The sequence below is a fragment of the Pteronotus mesoamericanus genome, unplaced genomic scaffold, assembly GCF_021234165.1.
Source record: "Pteronotus mesoamericanus isolate MK-2021 breed Mesoamerican mustached bat unplaced genomic scaffold, CSHL_Meso_final contig_46, whole genome shotgun sequence".
NCBI lineage: Eukaryota > Metazoa > Chordata > Mammalia > Chiroptera > Mormoopidae > Pteronotus > Pteronotus mesoamericanus.
The window spans coordinates 5,973,648-5,994,504 of record NW_026555170.1 but is presented as its reverse complement, the minus strand read 5'-3'; the positions used below and the strand labels follow the sequence as shown (position 1 = coordinate 5,994,504).

Sequence of the window (20,857 nt, the reverse complement as noted above, 5' to 3'; positions counted from 1 at the left end):
TATCCTTGATTTTATGCAAGTCATAGAAACCACATGAAATCTTCCATGATCATAAATATATTTGTATTAAGTCTTGTTGGTTCTGGACTTTATTTCCAATTTTGTATCAAGTTGAAGAAACATCTGAAAGAAACCTTTCCTGCTTTACCTAAATCATTTTCTCAATGTTTTATATATTAATAACTTGTATTAACTTTATACCAAATTCAAATAAAATACTTTAAACCTGGAAACAAACTGTAATTTGGGATTTTAAGTTATAAGTTGTGACCATTTTCAGTTCCAAAATCTTAAAAAGAGCAACTTTGATCTCATTTTTTAAAATGTTATAAGTACAAAAGAAAAAACACTTCAAAAAGTTTTGAAGTATTTTTCTGGCATAATCTAATTTTAACTGGCAAAGGATGGTGACAACAAATATCAAATGCAATACTACAACCAATTTGTTGCAAAATCTATTAAATGCCATGTTAGACTGTCATGTGTTTTTGAAGATAACCTGAAGGATGATAGGACAGACTGAGATATATGTAATGTTTGTATTGGGCTCAGAAGGCCTTCACAAATTTCTTTCTCTCTGCCCCATTTTATCTAGTAAGCCTATTAAACAAAAGCTATTTTTTACTTTTAATCACATCCATTGTATTTGTAACTTGGACATGTATGCAAGTAGAATTTTCACTCAGTTCTTATTTCGTTTGAATTTAAAGAAGCCAATTTTAATCTTGACCTCAAACTATAACATTTGCCATTGAAATTCAGTTTCTCCATCATGCAAATAAATACCTATCAAAAATAAATATAGCTATTTAATACAGCCAAAAAATACTCAAGGGAGAAATCTTTCTTCAAGATCTATGTCCTTTTAACTCAATATAAGAGTTCAACTTTCTTTTCAACTTTCGATCATCAAAAGGCTATATTCCTCTGTGCCAGTACATTCTCATTCCACAAATAAAATCCAAGATAAAAGCAAACAACACATCATCACCGTTTTTAGTCTCAACACATGCTTTTCTTTGAGCTGTTCTTTTGTTCACAAATGTGTTAGTGGGTATCTCCTTTGCCTAACCTCATTCAGTGGACTCTCACTATGTTTAATATCAGCCATAAATTTGGCTTCTAAAACAATTTATTTGTGGAGTTTGCTTTTGTGCTTCATTCTGAAGAACTGTTAAATTTCAAGCTTTGGTGAAACTGCTCATATGAAGAAAATAAAATCATGCCCAGTCTGCTTAAAGGAGATAAACTAGCTGTCTTAGTCTATTTGGTCCATTTCCTATTTGTACATATTTGGTTCCAACTCTTACAATTTTCCCGGACCTTATCTTTCTGTCTTCCTTCTTTCTCTCTCTCTCTCTCTCTCATTCTTTTTCATAGTGGAAGATTTTTTTTTTTCAGTTTAAATACCCTTTTTTCCCTTCCTCTCTCACTCTCCTATCTCTCCATTCACAACCCACCCATCTCCATATTCTGATATGAATTGTTCTGTATTTCTATTTCAAATCTATTTGAGTCACCCTTGCTTCTTTCCGAGGCCCCCCCCACCCCCCCGCAGCAACTCTCTAAGTGTTTGCCGATAACATCTTGGGGACAGATTATTTTTCATTGGGTCTATTGTAAGAAGGAGCCAGCTTATTGCATTACTGCAGAACACATTTCAGACTATACAATTGTAACAAATGAACAACTTGTCCTCCACGGACTCACCACAGGATCCAATTAGTTACTAAACCTTTTACTTAGGTTTTCTAATTATTTTCTGGAGTCACAGCAATTGGACTGCTGAAACAATTCAAAAATGTTTCCATTTTGTTTCAGATTTATAGATATATGCGCATATACATGCATGCATATGTATATCGGAAGTTAAAATTATGACTCTAAGCAAAAGAAACATCTCTAGATTATACAGACTTATCTAAAAGGAAATCAAATAAATACCTCTACATTGTAAAATATGAAAGAAAATGAAAAAGGTATTTTACTGCTTCTGAACATCTAGGATTTTAAATTGTTATAATTTCAAAATAAAATATAAACATTGATCTGCAAGTCATTACAACAGGTGATCACTTAAGCAAAATCTATATTCCAACTTCAGCACATCTTTATTAGAACTCTTCCATTGTGGGTAAACAGCCACGAAAATAAATGCTGACTTAGTATAAATACAAATATTTAAACAAAAATATTTGCAGCATTCATAGCGCAAATTTTACCTGAACTGAAGGACTCTGTGTTTATATATATATATATATATTACATATGTGTGCATTATATTCACTTCTATCTAACCATATACATTTATTTATAGTTTACCAAGTGGTATAAACAAGGTATCTAAAACAAAATATATAAAAAGCATTCTACTGACTGATTTGAAAATGAACACAAGGTAACTATGCACATTAAATTATGTATTTTTAGTATATCTACAGAAACTTAAAGATATAAGCTGAAAAGCCTATACTTTGTTTAAAGCTAGTGTTTATTAAATAGACTGCTCCTTGTAAAATTTAATTCCACAATGGAAAAAAATACTGTTTTTATTCTTAAAGTCTTAGTTTAAATGAAAAGGAGCAGTTTAAATTTTAGTTGGCTGAAAAAAGCCTTTGAATTCCCTAGAACTTTAATGATCTTTCAAATATTAGCTCTACTTAATAAAAGAGACAAAAGTATCAAGATATATATGAATTTAGCCTATTTTTTATTTCTGTGTGTTCATAGTAAACATTTTTGTAAGTGACAAACACGGGCATATGACCACAGTATCACAATCAAGAAATTTTAAGACAACATTAACAATCACTCAAATTTATGCGGCATTTGCGCAACACAGGTTACATATTTGCAAGGTTTACCTATAAGTACAATAGGTATTAACATTTCACTACATTTAGAAAAAATAAAAGTGACCTGTTAGTGACCACATACATCAAAATATACACAACACAAACTGAAGGCAATCATTAATTTTGTCCCCTTCCAATTCATTTGAATGGGCAGTGCTGCCAACTGAAACAATTTTCACTTTTTTGTTTGTTTGTTTTTTAATACTTAGTATTCCAAGTGCATTTTCTAGAACCCAATCTTTGGTCTAAAAGTAAACAAAAGAAAAAAACAGTTTATAAAAGAAAAGGACAAAACAATAAATGGCCAAAATAATGTCTTGGGCACCTTTACTACGAATGCTTCTTAAATACAAATTACAGTTTAACATTTAAAAACTCTCCCCATAATTTAGGTTGTTCTCAAGGTCTGCATCCACCATTTAGATCCATGATAACTTATAATACTGCACACATGGAAATTTGGCGGCTCTTACAGACTTGTCAGGTTTGAATGAAATGGCAAAGCAGTCACTATGTAGATACACATTCTACTATAATTTTGACTTCCAAACCTTATATTCTACAATGTATTCTTCCCACATTGCACCTCGCTGACACTCCACACCTTGTTAGAATAATAAACAACCCTAAAGACTGAACAAACGTACAGAATTGGGGGGGGGGTCTTAATAAAAAATACCTGGACTTATTTTTTAATTATCATTTACAATGCAAATGTGTGTAAAACGTTCACTTACAGTCTGGTCCCAGGGATGTTAATGTATTAAAGGGTTGGAAGAAGAACCCTGATTTTGATGTGTGAAATAATCAGACAGTCCCCCGGACAGTCCCGTCGTGAAACTTGGCAAAGAGGGTCTTAAAGACTCACAGGGCAGGGTCGAGGGCGCCTGCGGAGACGTGGAGGAGGACGCGGCCCGGGCGCTCATGGATGTGCTGCTCTGCGAAGTCATTGACGGGTGCGGGACGTGAGGGAAAAAGTAACTGGTCTGGCCCGCAAGCAGGTTGACCGAGCAAGGGTTGAGGGAGTAGGTCCCGGAGCAGGGCACCGACAGGCCGCAGGGCACTGAGGCGGCGAGCGCGGCGGCCGTGAGGTGGTGCGTAGCGTAGGGAATCTCCCCGTTGACCAGCCGGTCCACGCTCAGGCCGTTGGCCGTGGAAAAGGAGTGGTTGTTGCCCAGCGAGTTCTGAGTCAACACGGAGCTGTAGGGCATGGGGTGGCTGGGGTAGGCCGACGTGGTGCCGTTGTAACTCAAAGTGCTGCTGGCGCGGGGGTGGTGCAGGGACAGAAAGGGCGACATGGGCCAGTAGAGGGAGCCGGCGCGGTCCATGAAGGTGAGGCCCGTGGAGGTGAGGCGCGCCCCGCGTTTGAAGGCCAGCTTGGCCCGCGAAGTGGTGGAGCGGCGCCGCAGCTTGCCCGTGGTGCCGCCGATGAACACGTCGTCGCTCGACGGGTCCAGCATCCAGTAGTTGCCCTTGCCCGGGTCGTCGTAGTGGCGCGGCACCTTCACGAAGCACTTGTTGAGGGACAGGTTGTGGCGGATGGAGTTCTGCCAACCCTGCTTGTTCTCGCGGTAGTAGGGGAAGTTCTTCATGATGAACTCGTAGATGCCGTTGAGCGTGAGCCGCTTCTCGGGGCTCTGCCGGATGGCCATCATGATGAGCGCGTTGTAGCTGAACGGCGGCTTCTCGTACTTGCCGTTCTTCTTCTCGCCCTCCTTGCCCCCCTCCCCGTCCTTGCCGCCCTCGCCCGCCCCCTTCTTCTCCTCCCCCCCTGCGCTGGAACCTTTTTCCTTCTCGTCCGGCCCGACGGGCGCCAGCTCCCCGGCCCCGGCGCCCGGCTCTCCCTTGCCGCCCAGCCCGTCTGCTTTGGCCCCGTCCAGGGCGGCGGCCGAGGACGGCGGCGGCGGCGGGAGCAGCAGCTGCTGGGGGCCCTTGTCGTCGTCCGCGCCCGGCGCGCCCCGCGCCTGAGGGGGCTGCGGTGCCTGGGGAGGCGGCGGCTGCTGTGGCGGCGGCGGCGGCGGTTGCGGAGCTGGCGGCGGCGGCGGCGGGTGGTGATGGTGATGGTGGTGGTGGTGGTGGTGCTGGGGGTGGTGGCTGTTGTGGTGGCCGTGGCTCGCGTGGTGGTTGTCGTTTTGGACCGCTTCTGGCACCAGGCTGTTGATGCTGAACGAGGACTTGGGGATCATTTTCACCTCTTTCCTATCTCCCATGTCCAGCATCACCCAGTCGTCGAGGGACAGCGGCGGAGGCGCGGGAGCGGGGCAGCGGCGCGGCGGGCGGCGGCGACCGGTGGGTGTCGAGCTGGGCGCGGGCGGCGCGGGCAGCGGCACTGAGCGCTCCGGCAGCAGCGCAGTTGGACCGCAGGCTCCGGCGCTGGCAAGTCATGTAGCAAAAGCAGCAACCACCCCTCAGGAATTAGAAGGGGAAAAAAGGAAAAGAAAAAAAGAAAGAAAGAGAAAAAAAGAAACAACCACCGCCCCGGGGGTGAAGCTCCCTCGCTCCCAACTCTACTTCTTGGTCTCCCCCCCACCCCCCGCTCCCCCCCCCCTGCTGCTTCCTCCTCCTCCTCCTCTCGCAGCAGCAGTCACAGCAGCAGCAGCAGCAGCAGCCCAAAGGGGGGGAGAGCCGGGCGGCGGGCGGGCGCGTCCCGGAGCGGCCGCGGCGAGGCTGGGGAGACAGCGATCGAGGCGGCTATAGCCACAATTAATTTTCCGAGCTACAGGCGCACACTAGGGCTGTAAAAAAATTTTTGGTTTAACCTTTCCTACCGCTGGGCCAATCAGAGCCGGCGGCGTGCGGGCGCGTCTCGTCTGCCTTCGACCAATCAGCGGGCCCCGGCCCACCCACCCACGCCCCGCCCGCCGGCTCCCGCCCCCTCGGGTGCTCGCCTCCCCCTCTTCTTGGGCCCCGGCCTCGGGGAGCGGCGTAGGGATACGCCGGCGGGAGCACGCTGCGCCGCGGCCCTTATCTGCGCCCCTTGTGCCCCCTCCACTCCGCGGGGCAGCTCAACCGAAATCCCCCTCTTAGGGCAAATATCTCACATTTACGCCTCCCTTGTCACTGTCTTTGGGGTCATTTTCGTTTGAGCGTCAGTATTTGTCCTTATTGATTAAAGTTTGCATCCAATTTTATTTTTGAAAGCGGGGGCGGCGGTAGTGGTGGAGAGACGTGTGGGAGTGCAGGGAGAGGATGTAAGGAAAGGGCAGGAAATGGAGGAGGAAGAAGCGAGGCACTACTTTTCCCCGTCGGCCCTGCAGGCCGGTCCGGCCTTTCGGCGTCCTTAGGAAAATGTGCCCCTTGTAGGTAACACGCCAGCGAGGCTACGGATGGTTGGGGAGGGAAGGCCCACCCCTGGCGTGGGGAGGGGGTGCCCTACACCTTTGGGGGAGGAGGGTCTGGGAGAGGTTTGGAAACGACGGGACGAGGAGGAGGAAGTGGGCTGGCATGCGCGGGGCAAAGCAGGGGTTACTTACTCGGTTGCTGCGGCCTGGGCGGCGGCGAGCTCGGGGCTCGAGGCTTGGGTGCCGCGGGAAAGCCGGGCCTGAGGCTCGCGGCGCAGCGGCGGCGGCGGCGGCGGGCGGGGGCGGCTCAGTGGTGGGCGCCTATGACGGTCTTCCGAAATGAGGGGTGCTCAGAGAGAAAACAATACCAAACAATCTCGAAATAAACCAGGTAACACATGCTATGTATGTGCGTCTCTTCCTTTCCCTCCTGTCCTGCTCCAGACCGTCGCTCACGCGCTGGGTGGCTGGTCGTTTTCTCCTCGCTGCTCCAGCGTCTCCTCAGTTTTTAATCCGAGTTGGAAGCGAGTAGCCGCGAGGGATCACACTGGAAATGTTTTCATTTTGCTTGTTAACACTGGAGGGGAAATCAGGGTGGGCGTCTGTTTCTTTCCGTTTTTTTTTTTTTTAAAGACTTCCTATTTTCATTCTTTATTTTTTTCTTTCCGTTTCTGAAATGCTTTTAATTTGTGCGAGCCTTAATCCTGAAATAACTGCATGCCGAAGCCGGCCCTTCCCCCGAATGCTGCTGGGAGGCACCTAGGAACCTTGGGAACGTGTGCCCACTGCCCCAGCTTCTTGGGCGGCAGGACTGGGAAGGTTCGGTCGAGGGCTGAAGTGAGAGGGGAGATTGAGATTCGGGGGCTTTAAAAGGATCCCGTGGCCAGGGGCAGGGCTAAGGCCCAGCATTTCCCAGGGATTGGAATTTGGTGCGGAGAGCATGATCAAAGGCTGTTTCATCCCACATGGGCACGCAACATACCACATTTTACGGAGGATGTAGCCCCAAGAGAAGAGGGAGGCGGAGGAGAAGCATAAATAAAAGCACCCTTTTTCCCCCTCCTCTATAAGGTAAATAATAAAATGTAAACATTTCTTCACTATGATAAACTCAATTATCTGGCAGACGTGGTATTTAAGAAAACGAAGGAAGGAAAAACGGTGCCTAAGTGTGACGTTAAATTTCAATGCCACTGTAAAGAATGCAGTTGATGACTGCTCAGGTTCATAGGGAGTCATTCCCTTCTTCCCGCCCCAGCCTCACCTTGAAATTCTGAGAGAATAAACTCTGAAGAGAAAAATAGGCAATTACCAAATAGTGATTGTTAAAATTGTTTCTATTAGAGCTCTGAACGCTGGACTAACCTCAACTATCCTTCCACTGTATGTATGTATTACGCTCTCCTTATATGTTTTCTTACTTTAAAACAAACTATATTTACGTGTGGGAAAATTCAAGGGTTTCAGCTACCAACGTTGATAGTGACATGGCCCCAACATTGACTTCTAAGCTCAGATTTCTTACAGAGCCTGGTGAGTTGATGGGCTTTTTGGACCAGGCTGGAGAAACCTCTGGGCTTTCCTCTTCATGCTCACTTTTCCTCCTCCCAGTCTCCCCTTCTCAGGCCTGTTATTCCTACTTTTCCTCTACTGGTTTTCCTTCCACCTCCTCTCTTCCACCTTCCTCCACACTCCCCCACCCCAACTCCTTCCTCTATTCCTCTCCCTCACTCCATTCCTCCACCTCCTCTCCCCCCACTGCCCCCCTTTCCATTGCCACTTATAATGGCACACAAGGGCTCCCTCTGAGGTGGACGGCCCGGTACGTTTTCGTAGTCGGTCTAGCGTGAAATGATTCGGTGTAACCGGATTCTTGGGAAAGGACAGGTTACGTAAACATTTACTGATGTGGAGTAACTATACTATTTGTACTCTGATATGCAGGAAGGAAAGTGTTGATTAACACAGAAGAAAAAAAAGCGAAATTAGCTGATTGCATGCTCATAAGTGCAAGCTGTCATTGAACTGCTTTTAAAATAGACACAGCTGGGTGTTTGTGTTGAAAAATTTCTTGTGTTTTTGCTAATACTGAAATAAGCATGATTTTGTATACCAAACATTTTCAGATCATTAAAATTTGTAATCTGTGCTGGTTTTAAACACAAAGAAAAGAAACAGAATCATTTCGATGTAAAATTTGCTGATATTATATTAACTCAATCAGGTCTGTACAAATTGTGCATTGTGCCTCCTAAAATCTGTTTGATCAATTTAATACACAAAGTGCCAAACGTGGGTATTGTTTGTTAACATTGGGCATTTTATTCAAATCCAAGCTCTGCAGCAAACTGGAGGAGCATTCCTTGAATACAGCACCAGCACTGACTGATGAATTTTTAATATTTTAAGGTGTTTTTTAGGTCAAAGCTGAGTGTGCCTTGTTTTTGTGTTCCTGGATGAAATTTTAGCAGGTGGAAATAAGTTTTTGTTCTGTTTACTTTCGAAAAGCAAAAACTGAAGTCTCCTAATGAGAGCTGTAATAATCTGATTTTAGGTGCCAGGAACTTATATTGACTGGAAAAATGGTTTGCATGCAAAATAAGAATGTGTTATATTATTTTAAGGATTGCATAAATGCAAGCCTCCCAAAATAGGATACTTGTGTAGGAATAAATAGATTATAGTTTACTATGTTAAAGATCTAGTCTCCCTAATGAAAAAGATTATTTGAAATTTTGGGTGAAGTAAGTTTGGATTCTTGTTAATAATTTTAATTGGGCTTTGTAGTGAGACAGAGTGCCATATATAGGTGTGGGAGTAGGCTTGATCAACAAAACATGTACTGTTTACTCAGCAGCCCACATTTGTCTCAGCAGTGGCTTCTTTTTAGAACGGCTACTAAATGAAATGAAGGGGGAAGGGGTCCTTGAACCAGCATTTCGCAAGTTGGAAGTACCTGGATGGAGCTTTGTATATCATACTGGGCAATTTGGGTGCAAATTTGATCTGAAGGACTGCCCATGTCCACTTCAGGCTTCTTTCTTAAACACAAGAAGCACTAACTCTGTATTTCCACCTCACTCAATCTCGGTGATTATCGTCAGAAGTGGGGTATCCAGTGGTCTTAGATCTGAAATAAGTTCTTTATCATTCTAATATTTTCTCACCATCAGCTTAATTTTGATCTCTCATACATATACTTTTATACATGTACAATGTTAATGAATCAAAGCATAAGTCAGAGCAAATGTGATTTTATGGCATATGTAGGGGTGAACTTCTTTCCTCCTCTGTCTACCATCTCCCCTCCCCCCCAAGAGAGGACAGACCTTGTAAAAAGTGAGCAGTTCCAACGAAGGAATTGCTTAGAAAATGAACTAGATTATTCTGTTTCTAGCCGTAACTAATAACCAAGGCTCCACAGCTTATTGTATGCGAGTAGGGAGCAGGTTATTACTTTTTCCATTTGGCAGTATTACATTGTCTTCCTTAAGGGCTATTTCCCGCATTTGGTGTTTCCCTCTTTTCCCCCCTTTACTTGCTGGTTAAAGGAGGGCGAGTCATTTCTACCTAAAAATCACTCTCACTCGGCTCCCAAGACTGGGTATCCTTGAAGGGGCACCCAGCATGGAGCTCTAGCTAAAGCTCCCTTCCTGCAGATGCTCAGGGAGTCCCTGACCGCGTGACGTTTGGGAGCGAGGGGAATCCACGCAGGGGCATCCAGGTATTTGCAGAGGTCCTGGTAGGAATGAGGACCGCCCTCCCTTGAGCCAACTCCTCTGTAATCCCTTCCTAACAGCAGGTAATGGTGCAAACATTTAGTGATTATGAGTTACTCTTTAGCGTGTTGTATCCTTGTTCTGTGGGTTTTGGTTACAGGCTACACGATTAGGTTTGCGAGAACAGTAGTGAACTAAACTTCTCAGTAAGAGGTCTTCACACCAGGGAAGTGTTACTTTTCTGCAGTAGCCCTGCCTCGTCACTCATTAGGGAGCTGCAGGTTGTCAAGCGGCTGCTCTCTGCACGCGCGCGTGCTCGCGCACCCTCAATATCCCCGGGGGACGCGCACCAATGTGTGAGTGTGTGTTCGCTCGCGTATGTGTGTGTGTGTGTGTGCGCGCGCGCGCGCGCGCGCACACACACACACTCTCTGCACTAAAACTAAATTAAGAAGCCGATGATTAAGACAAGCGTCTACTAGGCCTGTCATTTCAGCATCCTTCCATCATAACATTGTGGCAACGACAATTTTCCTTGAGAACCTCAAGAAAAAAAGTCTATGGGAGAGCCTTGTATTTGAGAATCGAAATGTTTAACTTGTATCAGCTAGGGAACCACTTTGGAAGCAAAAAAGTCCAGGGTGAAACACACACACACACACACACACACACACGCACGCACGCACACACGATAGAGATCCCTGGGACTCTCCAGGCAGGTTTCTTTGATTCTGCCAGAGGTCCCAAGCTCTCTGAAGGCAAGTACAAACTCATCAAAAGGAATGGTCTCAGGAGACCTGCAACAAAACACAGTGGGAAGAAGCTTCTTCCCAATATTTCTGTACAGAAAGACAGGTGCAGAGAGATCCACGATGGAACATTACCACCCCAGGGCCAAGGTAAAAAAAAAAAAAAAAAAAAAAAAAAAAGCCTCTGAACAACCTTTTAGTCAAATAATTTGCACATCTTTTGTAAATATAAAATACTACCCTTTTACTTGTTTCTCATTCTTTTCCAGCACACTCTGGGACCTTCGAGGGTGGACAATTTGCAGAAAAAGTTGAGTCCTTGATTGTGTGAGGGTAGACCTGTTCCATTTCTTGACCCCATTCAATTGGGAGAAAGTGTCCCACACCTTTAAGGCAAACACACACTGAAAGGCCAATTCCTTTTTTCCCCTCTAGCTGCTCAAGGAAAGGCTCAGCCCATCCTTCAAAGGGATCAAGAAATGCTAAAGAGAAAGACAAAGAGTTGGAGGGATGATGGTAAAGGGGAATGAAGCAGGTTAGAGCTCGGATCCTTAGTTTTAATCCTTGAGTCTATCTAAAAAGGGAGAAAGAAAGTGAGACTTGGCAAAAATCAGCACACAAGACAATGCTACCTTGAATTTTACATCAGTGACACAACTAAAGGGGGAAATGACTTTATAAATATACAGCAGGTTGAAAGAAAAGCTTACAGGCCTCAAAATGCTGAGCTTCTAACTATGCCATCACTGTTCTCCGTAATTAGTTGGAGCTTCAGTTTGATTTCTCACAGAAGCCTGAATGATCTACTTTGGGAAAGCGTTAACGCACTCTTCAGAGAATGCGGGGCATCGAGTCTCCCCTATTTTTAAACACCCTTCCAAAAGTTCCCCAAACTTACTTCCTTATGAGGAATGATGGAACGGTATGACTCAGTCGCAAGTTAGGTGCTCAGCTCTGAACCAGCTACCTTCTCAATACTTAAAAAGTTTACAAGGAGCACTGACTAGCCCAAGGTCCATATAGGAGATGGATGAATAAATTTTAGAAAGTGCTCGCACCCTCTGATGGCGTGTGAAGGAATGAGAAGAGAGAAAAATGCTTGGGACAAGCAGGCCAGTAGGCACACAGACAGCCAGGATACCCCAATGTCGCCCTTTGCATGGGGAAAATCATATTAGAGATTTACTGCTCAAATATATTCGGTTCCTTTCTAAAAATCCCAGGTGAACACGCCAATGAGCCAGTTTTACTTTGTGCCAATCTTACACCCACCTGCCTCCTCACTCTTGAACTGCCATTCCTGGAGGTCTTCCCCTTCCCCCTCCAAATCGAAGCAGTAGAAAATCTGTGAAAGCAGCGTGTGCCCCAAAGCCGTGATCATCTCCCTCCCCGGCTCAGCCCTGGAGGCTGGAACCGCACGGTTCCGGCGAGGAGCCCCCGCTCCACCCTGCGCTCGCCCGGGCGCGCTTGCCGGGTGCTCCTCTGTCGCCCGCATCTGCAGGGCGCAGTCAAGCTCGGGGAATTGCTTTTAGGTTTCATTTCCAGATTTTTTTCCCCCTTAAAGTTACCTTTTCAGCCGAGATGTCTCTTGTTTGCACATCACACCGGAAGCACGAACACAAATCAATATTGTGGGGCTAAGAGGTCATCTGCCACGGCGAACATGGAAAAAAAAAAAAAATTAGAGACCAGTTAAAGATTTTAAGATTATTTGTATAAAGCACAGCTCAGAGTTAATAGACTGGAGTACGTGCAGGTGAAGTTAATTCGAATATTTAATTACGTATAACGGGCGCTGAACCCATTAGGGGAGAGCCGTTATACCCTTATTTCTCGCCGGCCGTTTGGAAGGAGCTGCAGGCGGGGAGCAGAGGAGCGGCCCGGGGAAGCTAGATGCCGAATGGCGTCGGGAACAAGTTACCGTTATGATGTGAAAACAAAACCACCTGACCCCTCCATTTCGGAATCTACAACAAAAGGAATGGTGGCGGGGGTCACTCTTATTTTATAAACAATCCTAGCTATATCCTTGTTTACCAATTTGAGCGCCTCCCTTCTGCGTTTGTCCCCAGGCAAGCAGGAGGGAAAGTAATGCTGGGGAAGACAGCACGGTCGGCAAGTGTGCCTTCCGTGTCTGCCTACGAGGAATCACTACGGGGAAGGGCTTTCCTTTTATTGTCACCCTTTTCTTTTCTCCTGGAGCGTGAACTTGTTAGATAAGATAGAGGAGGACACGAGGAAGTGAAAACTCTGAAAAAGCCAGGCTCCCTCGGAGAGGGCCTGCGAGGCGGGCAGGCGGCTGGCTGCTGGGCGCCCTCCCGCGCGGAGGGGTCGCCGGGCTGGCTCGGGGCTGTCCCCACTCACGCCTCCGCAGCCGCCCGCGAGCCCGACGCCGCTTTTGAGAACTGCCCGGGCTGCCTACCCGACCTGCCCTTTGGCCTGGCAGTAAACACCCCCGAAGAGGAGAGAATGGTCCCTAATTGTAATGAGTGTCTTCCCTTCAGCTGGGAACACACCAAGTGGGGTCCTCAGGTTTTCCTGGAGGAAATTCGAAGTCCCGACCATAAAACAATCAGAATGCGTGAGACACTAGATTTTAGAGATGTCCGGAATCACACATGGAACATTATTTTCCTCATTAATTTGAAGTAATTCTCTTTCCCTATTTATATATAGGTCCACGCTATTGATTACATACCGCGTTTTCCTTGCGGGGGGGAAAAAGTGCTTAGAGTGTCTTTACCACATACTCCTCATTCTTTGTCCACTCGAAAATTTTCAGCGGATAGTGTAGCCGGTTGGAATAAATTAGCACTGGGTTTTGCCCCGGGATTGCTCCTCAGGGCTGACAATGCAACCAACTCATCTCCAGCGACATTTTTTTTTTCCGCCCACGTGCGTATCTACGCCAGGGCTTTAGAAGCAGTTCAAAATCCCCAGCCTTGGTTTCACTTGATTTTGTTGTTGTTGTTGTTGTTATTGATAAATATTGGGTCATACACAAGCCACTTGTCAGAGCCTTTGGCTCCATCTCGCAGCTGCAGCTCCTAGCGGGGCATTTGAGTTGTGTCTTAGGAACTGGAGGGATTCATTGGAAAAAGAATTGCACAGTCTCGCTCCTTCAGTTGCATAGACGGTCTTGTCTGTCTGCTGTCACGTTTATTTCTTAATTTGCTCAGATATGGGAACAGTGGGTAGATATGTGTCTTTTTCTCTGGTACCTTTTTATTGAAATTGTCTTTTTTTTTTTTTTTTTAAGAGAGAAACTATTGATCCTGGTCTTCTACGTATTATCTGAAACCAAGAACAGGAGAGGAGACAAATAATTGTTGCTATTGCAGGACTGGGCGGTTGGGTAGGTAGGACTTTGGGGGTTGTGTAATTGGAGTAATATATACAGTTTATCTTTTGGCTGCACTGTGTATACTCTTTCCCTTGATACATATTGCATATGAACTGAACCCATGGTTGGCTTGTCTTGGCATGTTTGAAGCCCCAGACACCCAACAGTATCATTACAGGAAAGAGACAAAACCCCAAAGACTCGAGGCAGGGAGGAGGCTGCCTTTGGAGTGAATGAAGAGTTTGTCTTGGCGCTGGGCTTTTCCGGTGAGCGCGCCTAGCGGCTCAGGCTGAGTGGCAGCGCGGAGTTCGGGTCTTCCCCGCTGAAGAACGAGGCGGGGGTGGGGACAGGGCTGGGAAAAGAAACAGCTAATTTTCGGCAAGTCTGAGGGACTCTTTCTATTTATCAGTGTTACCGAAGTGTACGTTACTGGAAAAACAACAAAACAAGCATAGAGCTGCAATTTTCAAGAAAATAAGATCCCCAAATATAAAAATAAAAAAGTAGCAGATAAGATGTATAATTCAATCAAATTACACAAAATTGCTTGAAAATCCAGAACAGTAGCGATCCATTATGCTTCTGTTTTATTAGTGACAAGTACAATTACTCTAAAATAAAGAACACTGGTGAATATATAATTGGCTGTAATCATGTTAGTGTTTGAATAAAAATGACGGGAACATTTAACACTTTGACAACAAAATGTTCAGAAATAACTTATTTATTCAAACAGTTTTTATTTTCCACCAAGTGAAGAAGAAACACAGTTTGCTTAGGAAAATCAATGACTTTTCCCTGCAATAAATAAATATCTAAAGGGGGGGAAAAGCCCCATACCTCTATATTATTACTATTATTATTTTTAACCAGCAAGCAGCCTATTGCGGCGTCTGCAGCCTGCGCCGGCCTCGCGGCTGCCGGCGCCAGCGCCCGCCACCTAGAGGACGAGCGCTGCAGCTCACCCTCGCCGCCCGGGCTTCCGGCGGTGACCTCGGGAATCCAACTTAATATTCCGTCGCAAATTGCTCTCCAAACTCACTCCCTCCTCCGCATCCCCTCACATCCCCATCCGCCCTACAACATCGTCACAATATTTTCTTAGTAATTGCTCTGTACAATTGACAGAGCGCTGAGTTTGTGGCAACGCGGTGCTCTACTAGCAAAGCACCAGAGCACGTTACGGAAGCAGGTCAGGGAGTAGCAGGGTCTGGGGAGATAAACCGTTTTCATCCGAAATTCATCTAGATGAGACTGAATTCGGGTCTTAGGAAGCAACGGCTGATGCCAGAACCACCACAGTCCAGTGCTTTTTAGGGATTTCTTACAGAAAAACACAAGCCTGGATGCCTCGGCGGGCCAGTTGCTCGCAGGGGCTTTTCCCGACTTCTCCCCAGTCCACACTTCCCTCCGCACCCGCAGACGCCAAGGTCTGTGATCCTGGCTCTAATTAATTCTTCGAGCCCATCGGGCCTTCTGATTTCCCCAAATGGACTGCTTACAGTACTGAGGTAAAGGCATTAACGCAGAGGCGAAATCCCTGGTCTTTACTCTCGAGTCCCTGAGTTTCGAGAAACCAACACATTGGGGGAGGGGGTTGCGGTTGGGGCTGGGCCCAAAGGGACTAGTGGCCTTTTCGCATTTTAATCCAGTGTAACCCATAGGCTCTGTAGGCAGAGAAAGCCACCCTCACTGCCGGAGCTTGCCTGGCCGTTCTCAGGCGAATCTTGGGGACCGGGGGTGCTAAGTGAGGGCTCAGGGGCCATGGAAAGAGGACTGACCGGGGTTCTAAGCGCGCTCCGCGTCTGGCGCCTTTCGGAGCAGCGGACTTTGCCCACCTGCTCGGCGGCCCTCCGGCATTTCTCTACGTCTCATCCATCCAAAGTTTTGATTTACTGTGCCTAGAACACTGTTCAGGCTGAAAGTTTGCTTCAAAGACGAGGAAGGAACAATCGAATTTGTTTTGGGAAAAAAACACACTGATAAATAATTGGACTTCAAATGGGTTTCATTCCTGCAGTTTTTCCTTTCCGTCCCTCCCTTTCGTTTCCTCCCTCAGTTTCTCACTTTCCCCTTCCTCTTCCCTCTTCTCTTTCGTGCCCCCTTCCCTCATTCTGATCCCTCTCTTTAGCTTTGTCCTTTTCTCTATCCCGACCTCTTCTAAGTGTAAAGAAATGAAGCAGCAGAAGGGCTTCGGAGGTGACCGTTTTAATGCTGAGTTGCAGAACCTCCTGATTTGTCAGTTCTCAGTCCCAATGCAGGAGTTTAAAGAACGAGTCCTGAAGATGGCTCTTCCTGTCCTCCCTCCGAGACGGGACCTCAGGGCAACGGACCAAGGCGCTCTTTTTGAAATAAATAAATACATACATACATACATACATACATACATACATACATAATTTAAAGCCTCTAAAACTGACGTCCCAGCACATGTACTCCTCCATGGAGTGAGGGTGCACCCCAAATTCGCTCCACCCGCCCCTCTAAAAACTTCAGTCCTCAGAAATGTTTCTTTCTTTTTTTTTTTTTATGTAAAACTAGCGCTTCCACTCTCAACTCCCAGGTCTATCATTCCTCTTCCGCATCATATTAACAGGCGATGTTAGCCTTCTCCTACGTGTTTAGGATGCTAATGCGGGCCACTTAACGCAGCAAAAATGCTCATCTGTGGAGATTTCCCCAAGGCTGGCCTCGATGCTGGCTCCTTTTTCCTTTCTTTTCGGAGCACGTCCAATCCTCCCCTCCCCTTTTTTCCTTGAGGTGAGGCTGAAAATAGGGTCCGGCAACTTTGAGCGAGTGTATGGGAGCTCCGTCCTCTACCTCCTGTCTCCCAATCCACCCAGGAAGTGGTGCATTTTTGGTTTCCCCTCGAGAGCAGGAATATCTGAAAGCTTCATCCGTGGCACTTAGTTAATTTGCTTTCATATTTCCTTCACTCATCCCTTTCCTTTCTCCTCAGCTCCGTCTGGGAAAGCGGTTCAGGATTGCTCTCACAGCCTCCTCTGCATCCTGCTTAGCTGTAGCCCTCTGAAGAAAACTCCGCTGGCTTTCTTTTCTTTTGGCAGGAAAGCTGGGTTGGAGATGCTTTCTGTATAAGATGGTGTGTTGTGTATATTTGTCTAGTTTTAATAATTTTAGAGGGGAGACTCCTGGCTTTGCTGCTCCCCCCCCCTGCCCCCAACCAGGGAAGACTCCCTAGAGGGAGGGATCGCCTGGACTTACATGAAGGCTTTTTGTCAGTTTCTCTTACTCTTTAAAGTCTGGCCTGGGAAAGTCATGTGACCTCATGCTTCATGTGTATCCAGTTTCCAAGGAGAAGGCCATCAGGGAGAAAGCAAAATAAAACCAACTTAATATGGAATAAGTATTATTCAATGGGTTTTGGTATAAAAAGACGATTGCCTTCATTGCTTCCATCTGGAACACTTTTGCTTTTTAAAAGCCTATAAGTGTAAACAGGAGAACAGAGTTTTCCAACTCTGGCTTTCTTCTATGGACCTAGGCAAGTTATTTCACCTTTCTAGTTCTTTCTTCACCTAAAAAAATAAGTGATCTGCATTCATCAACATATAAAATATCATCCACTCACCAAAATTCCAACCACAATAAAAAACAATTCTCCAAATCATAAGTATCTTAAAAAAAAAAAAAAAAAAAAAAAAAAAAAAAGGAAAAGGAAAGGGGGGGGTTGGTGGGGGGAATCTCATTCAAACGGCATCAGCGACATCTAGTGACAACAATGCTCAATAACACTGATGAAGGCGTGGAATCACTTACCCAGGTTTTCAGAGTAGTCTGCCTGGCAAACAGTGCTCTTTTGATATCAAAGGGTATTTTACTGAATGTAGATTATGTTAAGATACAGAAAGGAAAATATTCTTAACTACCTCAAGTCTGTGCAAAACAGAATTGAAATTTGTAAGAATATTCTTCTAATGTTTTAAATTTCATGTAAAGAGTCTTATTCTAAAAAATAATTTTGTGGGTTGTGCTTTATTTAATTAATTTTCAAAATTAAAACCAAATGTATTACTGCACACATGCTTAAAAAAGTGGAAAATGTAGAAACTTCTGAGATTTCCTTTTTTCTGAACCAGTCATTTATCTGATTTGAGATTGCTGTGCAGTCAATATTAGGGAGCATACTCAAAGTATGTTGCAAGTCACCACATATATGCTCTGTCTATATCACCTTTACTCAAAACATTTTGAACTTAAAAGAAATGGGATTCCGATTTCTGGAGGAACTCAATCTCTTCTTTTTATAGTAAAGATTAAGTGGAATATCTGAGCACAGGTCTCAGCAATGACAGAGAGACACACAGCCCAAGGCCTTTCAGAGTAACAATTTAGCATTTTATTGTCATTTAATGCTTTAGACAGAGGTAAACAATTCATCTCATTCTCTGTGACTATAAGCTGTCCATGTGCATTGTGCATACATTTGGTTCATGCACTTGCGGAAAGACAAGTGTGTTTCATTTCCTATTAGCAAAGCAGCTGATGACTACTGGAATATAGAATCCATGTTTTGTCATTTGTAACTTTTAAAGGAAGCCAATTTTGTCTATTCCATTTTACTTTTGAGCAATATTCTCTATGCTTTTACTATGGATTGGGCTACTGATTGGGATACTATCTAGTTTAGTCGTTAGTATTCTAGAATAATGAGATAACTGGACTTGTTAACACCTGGGAGAATTTCAGCAAGTCACACCACTTTCCTTGATATTAATTTCCTTATATACAGAAAGAGGAGGTTGAATTCTCCACTTTCTCTTATAGCTCAAAAGATCTATAAATCATCAACCCTCATTTGTGAATACGCTGTTCTGGTGCCCTGTTGTCACTTTTTGACTCTTCAGTGTTTATCCTGAATTGACAACTCCTTCTTCTTTCTGTTGCAACCATCTCCCCCTTTGTCTGATTTAAAGAATGACAAAAATCTTAGCTTTTCAGTCAACATTTACTAACTCATCAGCATGCACTCAGCTCTCTCTTTGTCCATGCAGAGTTATTACAGTGTAGGAATGGGACTAAACTGAAAACAAAACTTAGGCAACTGTATTTCAGTTTCTCCAACATGTTTCCATATCCTCATGGTAATGATTATTATTTATTATTGTTATTATTGTTATTAGGAACCAGAGCCAAAATGTTCTGGCTGGAAACAGCTCACATTTTCCCTTTGCTTCTGTGGCTCTACGAACATATTCTTTCAGGAGATGGCCTTGGAACTTCATTACCCACATTTAGCAAGGAGAAGACTGTTCATAGGAGGCAAATATTACTCCATGATGTGAATATGCTCAGCATTTAAGATACACCCCAGTCAGGCCAAAGACACGTACAAGGAGAATCAGAACTATATTGATGTGGATTGATAGAAGAACGGGGTTCATTACAAAGAAAATTCTGAGTCTATTGAAGGTTTATTTTTAGATGCTTTTCATTTGTTCCCTAGATATCTTCCTGCTCTTCCTACTATTCAGGCTGGTAATAACAATACCCTATATTTGTGTAAAGTTAACAAGGCATGTTTTCTCCTGTGAGTTCCTCTCAGACCAAATAGTGACAGGCATTATTTTGTTTTAGAAGTGAGGAAACTGATCTAGAGAGGCTAAATGACTCATTTAAGCACATACCATTAGGAAGACACAGAAAAGGAGCATGAATCCTGCCCTTGAATAGGCTGCATTTCACTCCTCATTGTCTTCAAGGTTGGGGCCCTCACACTGTGACCCAAGGTTACTGACTGACCCTGCTGCTGTTCATTAGGTCCCTCACGAAGAGTCCATTTGAGAAATCTCAAATTTTAGAGAATTCCAGGGACCACTTGCAACATGGTAGAGCCCGTGCTTGCTACTCTTCTTTCAAATGTGATTTTCTCCTCTTAACAGTAACAATTTTCTATTCTTTCTACAGGAGGAATCATATTTGCAAATAGACTGTTTCACAACATGTTTGTTAATGATCTTGGGATCCAAAATTTTGGAGTTGGAATAAATGCGAGACTTCATCTGATTCAGAAGCTCTGGAGAGCAATCACTCAATGAATCAGTGGCTCCTGGGAGCTGTGCTGAGTCAGAGACTGGATTATTCTGAGTATTCGGGTGTTGTTTCTTGCCATTTCCCTTGCTTCTTGGCTTCATACATTAATGAATTTGGGAACTCAAGTTTTGCTGGCTACCCTGTGGGCTGGTTTTCCAAACGTGCTGTCTCTTCATTAGCACACTGTGGATCTGGCTAAGGACCCTACTACTCGCAGAGGGGAGCTAAATCTTCCTTTTGTATGCATTTTCTTCAAAGTAGCTCTCTGCTGCCCTCTACTGGCATCCAGCTACTAGAGCTGCCTAGCTTTGTGCATCCCGGCAACAAATGAAACGGGAGTATCATTAATCACACTATGTATTGTTTTTAAAGCACAGAAGAGTAGAACGCAGTCTACTCTTCAGGTCTACTTATAGCTTATGTTCTCACTTACTTTCTACAAGTTTGTGGATGGGCCATGAAGGAATGTGTTTGACTTTCATAATTTTCAAGTATTTGTGCTATAGTATTTGGAAGTACTTACTGGAAAGTGCAAGTCTTCTATTTAATTACCAAGTTGAAATACACTTCAGCTGATATGATACTAGACCACAAATTTTTGAACTTGCTGTACATACTCAGTTTTAAGGAATAGCAAATATTTTTATCTTTAATGTTATAAAGATATATTGAATTATATGAAGTCCCTAAATGATATGTACACTTTTTAAAATTTATTCAACAAATATGTATCAAACACATATTATATGCTGGGAACTATTATTGGTACTGAGAATACAGCTTTGGATGGACTCAAAAGCAAACAAATAAAACCCCACTCCCTTTATTTAGCTTACTTCCTAATGGAGGGAAATAAACA

The 20,857-nt window shown here is 44.5% G+C and overlaps 1 protein-coding gene across 1 annotated transcript; it reads right to left on the bottom strand.

Moving 5' to 3' along the window:
• Positions 1 to 3,238: 3,238 nt before the first annotated feature.
• FOXG1 (forkhead box G1) lies at positions 3,239 to 5,234 on the bottom strand. The gene has a single exon (XM_054577773.1). The coding sequence runs from the start codon at positions 5,072 to 5,074 to the stop codon at positions 3,611 to 3,613; it is 1,464 nt and encodes a 487-aa protein (XP_054433748.1). The 5' UTR covers positions 5,075 to 5,234; the 3' UTR covers positions 3,239 to 3,610.
• Between the last annotated feature and the right edge of the window lie 15,623 nt (positions 5,235 to 20,857).